The sequence below is a fragment of the Podarcis filfolensis genome, assembly GCF_964270895.1.
Source record: "Podarcis filfolensis genome assembly, chromosome: 3".
In the NCBI taxonomy this organism is placed as follows: domain Eukaryota; kingdom Metazoa; phylum Chordata; class Lepidosauria; order Squamata; family Lacertidae; genus Podarcis; species Podarcis filfolensis.
The window spans coordinates 5,653,836-5,660,492 of NC_139606.1; the positions used below are offsets into that span (position 1 = coordinate 5,653,836).

General features: G+C 48.2%; 1 protein-coding gene across 1 annotated transcript; it reads right to left on the bottom strand.

The window, feature by feature from the left end:
• Nucleotides 1-1,018: 1,018 nt before the first annotated feature.
• Nucleotides 1,019-4,541, bottom strand: LOC310759491 (histone H3-like centromeric protein A). Its single transcript, XM_083606790.1, has 2 exons — nucleotides 4,069-4,541; nucleotides 1,019-2,651 (listed from the first exon to the last, which is right to left on the bottom strand). The coding sequence occupies exons 1-2, from the start codon at nucleotides 4,408-4,410 to the stop codon at nucleotides 2,517-2,519; spliced, it is 477 nt and encodes a 158-aa protein (XP_083462916.1). The 5' UTR covers nucleotides 4,411-4,541; the 3' UTR covers nucleotides 1,019-2,516.
• Nucleotides 4,542-6,657: the final 2,116 nt, after the last annotated feature.

Here is a 6,657-nt window from a genome sequence, read left to right on the forward strand (position 1 = left end):
TCGCTGGTCTTGCTTGTGAGGGCGTTGTGATGACTGAAGATCCCTGCCTTTCCACCACTATCTAAGACTGCTTCATCTTGTCTATCTTTGCTCCACCCTCTTCATTTCTCTGCATGTTCTGGGAGACCAGGGTGGAGAGGAGCTGGTCACAGCAGGAGGGGGAGACTCCCTGGATTCTTCAGCAGCCCACCCCCACTCCTTTCCTACCCCCACTTCAGCCTCTAATTCCGGACTGCTCTCTGCCACAGCCTCTTCCTGTTAAACCCTGTTATGTCTTCTGCTTCCGAAACCCCTTCCTCCCAGTCAGCTCCCTCTTCTCCCTCTGACCACTCATTGTTGTCCCACCACCAACCCCCTGGCTCTGAGTCTTCTTCCCCTGGGGGTTCCCATTTGGTGCCCCCTGCCACTGTTCTGCATCCAGCCAATCCACGACAGAATGCAGCAGGACGTGCTTAGACTCCACCCACACAGGGTGGAGGAACGCTATCTCCGCCCAGCAAGACTTAGCTCAGAGATAGGATGAAACTGAAGATACTAACAGATGCATTTTGGAGAGTTAAAGAGTCAGCAATTGGGTAGGTGTTCCTGCATTGATATCTAGAACCTGGAATTTCCTAGGTTCTTGAAAAGCTTAGCTCTGTGCTCCATGCACCTTGCATTATCCCTCCCCCAGACTGAATCAATTAGAATGAAGTTCTGTCAGCATCAGAGCTGAATCTCATAAGATCGCAGAGATCATTTCTCAGCTGGACATGAAAATTCATTGCACAGTTCATCCAGAAATGGCAACAACCAGTTTGATGAAGAGTCACAACAGCTTCCTGAACGAAGTAGAATGAAATGGCTTAGCAATCAGACGTGTCTGTTCACATCAAGCACTAGGGTCATTTGTATTTGCCAAAGCATTCTTTGGCAACCAAACAGCTGTATGCATGTAGAAAATCTACCACTAAGCTGATAGCAGTCAAGCGCTCAGCACTGGTGAATATGCATCCCATGCAGCAGTCAACCCATCTAGTTTTGTGAGCAAGATTTTGATTTATTTATTAACAAGCGTTCAAACCCGCTTTATTCAAACTTTGACAGAAAACATCTTGCAACATTTAAAAAGAAAAAGAGGTTCACTCTTTCTGCGTCGCTCCCTCCATCCCTGCTTTGCTGCCTTGGAATTCACTGCTGGTTTAGAAAAGGGCCTGTGTGTATTCACTCTGGTTTCTGACAGTCATTCCCTAGTTTTTGGCAGGGATCAGGCCTGAGGCGAACTTGCTTTCCCTCCATGTCCAGCTGGAGATAAAGCATTTTTTCCTCCCCTCCAATAATGTTCGCGTTTCTGATGCGAAATGAGAGAATAAAGCGGGAAGAGATAAAATAGACGGCAGAATATCAGCAGGACACGGAAGGCGCTGGCCTGAGGCCCTTCAGAGATTTTGGGTGCATGGGAGTTGTAGTCCAAAATGTCCGGAGGGGCCAAGGTTGACAAGAGCCATGCTAGAGCATCCACTTGGAGGGGGGCAAGCATGGCAGTGAGCAGAAGGGGCATCCACTGGCAACAAGAGCAGTTAAGATAAAACTTCATGTTTAAAAAACCAAGCAAACTCTAACGTTTCCCAAACTTTGGGTCTCCAGCCGCCCTTGGACCACAACTCCCATCATCCCTAGCTAGCAAGACCAGTGGTCAGGGATGATGGGAGTTGTAGTCTGAAAACAGCTGGACGCCCAAGCCTGGGAAACACAGCTCCAAAGCCACATCTGCGTTATGCATTTAAAGCAGTATCGTAACCCCTCTAAGCACTCGTTGTTTCCCATCAAAGAACTGTAGCTTGTTAAGGCTGCTGAGAATTGGTCGGAGCACCCCCCTACTTCTTAAGAGAGAGGTTTAGCAATCCATCTTCGCAGGAACTCTGGGAATTGTCGCTCTGTGCACCCCTAAACTACAGCTCCCGGGTCTCTTGGGGGGCTAGTTAAAAGCGGCGTGATACTGCTTTAAACACACAGTGTCGGTGAGGCCTAAGTAAAAAAATTGTGAGAGCAACTTCAACAAAGCTCCACTGACTTTCCATGAGAAAGATTTTAAAAGCGGGGGGGGGGGGGACTCGTGGCTGCCCACAACCATCAGCTCCAGCCAGCATCACCAATGGTCAGGGCCGACGGCAGCTGTGCAACATCTGGAGAGGTCACAGGTCAAGTGTCTCCCTCGCTGGAGTCAAAACAGGGCTTTAAAAGCAATTCACTTGGAGCTGAACAGGACCCCTTTCTTATTCTGCCCCCTTCCGCATATGACAACCCAACACTCCCACCCCAGATCCCACCCCATCATGCCTCCACCTCAGGGAGGAGCTGGGGCAGGAAGCAGGCGGGAAAAAGGAGGGAGCCAAAGAGCTGAGGCCGCGCTGTGCCCCTCACAGGGGCTTTTAGGTCCAAGTCAGCCGCTCTCAGCCTGAAGGAGGTCCCTGAGCACGTCGCAGTTTCTGGGATGCTCCCGGTTGCCTTTTCGCTGCTCCCTCGGAGGCAGGAAGCTAGCCCAAGCCGCCATGAATGCCCCGGATCCGCCGAGCCAGCTGGATGTCCTTGGGGTGGAGAGTGACCCTCTTGGCATGGATGGTACAGAGGTAGGCATCCTCCAACAGGAAGACGAGAAACGCTTCAGCGGCCTGGAGGGGAGAGCAAAGGGGGATGGGGAGAGAAGAGAGAGCAAGTGGGAAGGGTGCAGGCAGTTGGCGGAGCTCCCATTTCCCCCCCCCCCATGCTGTTTAACATCTACGTGAAACCGACGAGATTAATAATAATTTTTTTTTAATACCCCGCCCTCCCCAGCCAAGACTGGGCTCAGGGCAGCTAACAACCAATAATAAAAACAATAATATCGCTTTAGGCTCAGATGTCCTCAGTGATATAGTGCTTTCTTTACATATTTTTAGGCACCAGGCGAAAACTTTCCCCTTCCACCAGGCCTTTGGCTGATTAACCAATCCATGTTAGGTGATGGTGGGTTAATCCTTTTCTATTATTATGTCGTGTATTTTGTGTTTTTTATGTTGCTAACCACCCTGTGATCTTCACCTGAAGGGTTGCATATCAGTTTAATGATGCTGGCTGAGGTTGATGGCACTGGGACTCTTTGGGGTCACAGGTTACCCCACCCTGGTTTAGCAAATCCACTCCCATCAGCAGGACCCTTCCGGCTGTCCTCACCCCCAATTCCATGGGGGAAGGAGATGGGGCTCATGCCCTCAGGTTACTGCAGCCAGCCCCACAACTCTGCCCCTCCCCCACAAACAGCTGCCAAATGCCCTCCCCTAAATCATTTCCAGGGTTTAAAAATGCTGGACACGTTGTGACAGATTTTACTTTCTTGGGCTCCATGATCACTGCAGATGGTGACAGCAGTCACGAAATTAAAAGACGCCTGCTCCTTGGGAGAAAGGCGATGGCAAACCTAGACAGCATCTTAAAAAGTAGAGACTTCACCTTGCCAACAAAGGTCCGTATAGTAAAAGCTATGGTTTTCCCAGTAGTGATGTATGGAAGTGAGAGCTGGACCATAAAGAAGGCTGATCGCCAAAGAATTGATGCTTTTGAATTCTGGTGCTGGAGGAGACTCTTGAGAGTCCCATGGACTGCAAGAAGATCAAACGCATCCATTCTTAAGGAAATCAGCCCTGAGTGCTCACTGGAAGGACAGATCCTGAAGCTGAGGCTCCAAGACTTTGGCCACCTCATGAGAAGAGAAGACTCCCTGGAAAAGACCATGATGTTGGGAAAGATGGAGGGCGCAAGGAGGATGAGATGGTTGGACAGTGTTCTTGAAGCTACCAGCATGAGTTTGACCAAACTGCGGGAGGCAGTGGAAGACAGGAGTGCCTGGCGTGCTCTGGTCCAGGGGGTCACGAAGAGTCGGACACGACTAAACAATAAGTGCCAGCTCCCTTTGCCCCCAGTCCGTAGGGAGGGTCTGATGTGGGGAAGGGAGCCTTCTGTTCTCATGCAACTGGCATCCCTGCAGAAAGGAGATCCGAGAGGCCGGCCAAGAGGAAGCCCGCCTGCCCCTCCCCAGATCTCCGCCCTTACCTCCTGCAGGGCGAGCAGGGCCATGGCCTGCCATTGCATGTCGACCCCCCGCGTGTAATCCAGGCAGATCTCGCGCACCACGCGGGCGAAGGGCAGCTTCCGGATGAGCAGGTTGGTGGACTTCTGGTACTTGCGAATCTCCAGCAGGGCTCGCTGGCCGGGGCGGAACCTTCTCCGGCGGGGGCGCTGCGCCTGGTCCGCGGGGGGCGCCCGGCGAGGCGAGGCGGGGGGCGCCCGCTGCCTGCGCGGAGAGGCTCCGCGGCGTCTCCCCCGGCGGGAGGGCGGGGTGGGGGGGGCCCTCCGGGAGGGCGGGGTGGAGGGGCTTCTCCCGGACCGCCTCATGGCGCCTCCGGCAGCGGCGGCGGCTCTGGACACTCTCCTCGTCTCCCCCGTTTGAATTCGCGTTCTCCAGCCCCCGCCCCGCCCCGGGAAGGCCGCCCGCCAATCCGCGGCTCGAACGCCGCCGTTCGAATCATCACAGCCAATCGGGTGGAGCGGGGGGAGGAGCCTGGGGCGGGAAGTAGGAAGCGCGGCGCGATCCCGAGGAAAATAGTCAATGGGCGGGGGGGGGGAGCGGGGGCGGGAGGTTTTGCTACGTCCCGGCAAGCGATTGGTTAGTGTTGGAGAGAAAGGCAGGAAGTTAGTCCAATAGAAGCTGAGAAAACAAACAAACAAACAAACCGACAAACAAAGATTTCGACTTAAAAGGCAGATTTTCAGTGGCATCTCAAGGCATTTTCGGAGCTCTTCTGCAATAAATGTACATTTATTGAATTTAAGCCACTTGATGCTGCTCTTTTATTGATTGATTGATTGATTGACAGATGAAAGATAGAAAGGGCTGTGACTCAAATCCCAGAGAAATTTAGGGGAGTCAGGTTACCTCAGAGTTTCAAAAAGCCTTTCCAGGTATTGATACAGAGCTGGACCAAGACATTTTGGCTCCTGGGATGAATCACACAATGGCACACAGGCCTTCCAGAGAAGATCAAGGAGTGGAATAAAGAGCTGCGTCAGGAATGAGGGGGGGGGGGCAAGGAGTGAAGATCTACATCAGGAACAAGGGCTGGGGTGTCAAATCAACCTTACCTGAAGGTTGAAGTGGGGCCCCACTCCAAATCACACTGGGTGGGTGCAGATGCCAGGATAACACACTACTATATTTCTTTTTTTTAAAAAAATATATTTTATTAATTTTCCATACATTCGTACCACATTAACAATTTACAATAAATTTTCAATTTTTTGACTTCCTTCAGCTTCTCTGCCAATCATTCGAATTCTAATTTTTTGATACACATTTCCAAATTTTAGTATTACCTTTATGCTTACCCCCCTCTTATATTTTGCTTTTTTGCAATATTTCTTGTTCTGTTACAGAGCTTCTTTAAATGCCACTAACGTTATTTCGTTATCACTTATACATTCCCAATAATCTGCTAATTTTTTCCAGTCCTCGATGAAACTTTGATCTCGTTGGTATCTGATCTTCCCAGTCAGTTTGTCAAGTTCTGCATAGTCCATCAGCTTCGTTCTCCATTCCTCCAACGTTGATATTTGTTCTTGTTTCCAATTCTGGGCCAATAATATTCTTGCCGCTGTCACTGCATATTGGAAAATTTTATAATCCTTTCTATTTATTTCATTACCAATTATTCCTAAAAGAAAGGCCTCTGGTTTCTTAACAAATGTATATTTCAACATTTTTTTCAACTCATTATATATCAACTCCCAGAAGCTTTTCACTTTCTTACATTCCCACCACATATGAAAAAATGTACCGTCCTTCTCTTTACATTTCCAACACTTCTTACATGTTTTGTACATTTTTGCTAGTTTTACTGGCGTGATATACCATCTATATATCATTTTCATGACATTTTCCTTTAATGCAGTGCATGCAGTAAATTTAATACTTTCATTCCATAGTTTTGTCCAATCATCAAATTGTATGTTGTGTCCAATATCTCTGGCCCATTTTATCATAACTGATTTAACTTCTTCATCCTTTGTGTGCCATTCCAACAATATTTTATACATTTTGGATAGATTTTTATATTCGTTATTTATTATTTCTATTTGAAATTTAGAGTCCTTCTCTGCATATCCATATTCTTTAAGGTCTTTCTTAAACATTTCATTTGTTTGAAAATAGTGTAGCCAATCATACACAAACTCTTTCACTTCTTCATAAGGTTTCATTTTCCATTTCCCCCCTTCTTTAATGATCAAATTTCCATATGTAATCCAATTCTTTCTCATATTGATTTTTTTTACAGTCATAACCTCTAATGGCGACAACCAGTGTGGAGTTTTTGTTTCGAGTAGGTTTTTATACCTCTCCCATATTTCTATTAACGGTCCTCTGAAAATGTGGTTTCCAAAACCTCTATGGATTTTCTTCTTTCCAGCCCATAAATATGCGTGCCATCCAAATCTATTATCAAATCCTTCTAAATCCAACAATTCTGTGTTTTCTAATTTTATCCATTCCTTTAACCAACAGAGACCTGAGGCTTCATAGTACAGTTTCAAGTCTGGCAAGGCGAAGCCTCCTCTTTCTTTTGCATCAGTTAATAACTTAAATTG

Bases quoted from the DNA above. Each gene is read 5' to 3' on its own strand.
- LOC310759491 (XM_083606790.1), bottom strand. From the start codon at position 4,410: ATGAGGCGGTCCGGGAGAAGCCCCTCCACCCCGCCCTCCCGGAGGGCC. The intron at 2,652-4,068 runs GTAAGGGCGGAG...TCTCCCCTCCAG, and splicing joins CCCTGCTCGCCCTGCAGGAG to GCCGCTGAAGCGTTTCTCGT.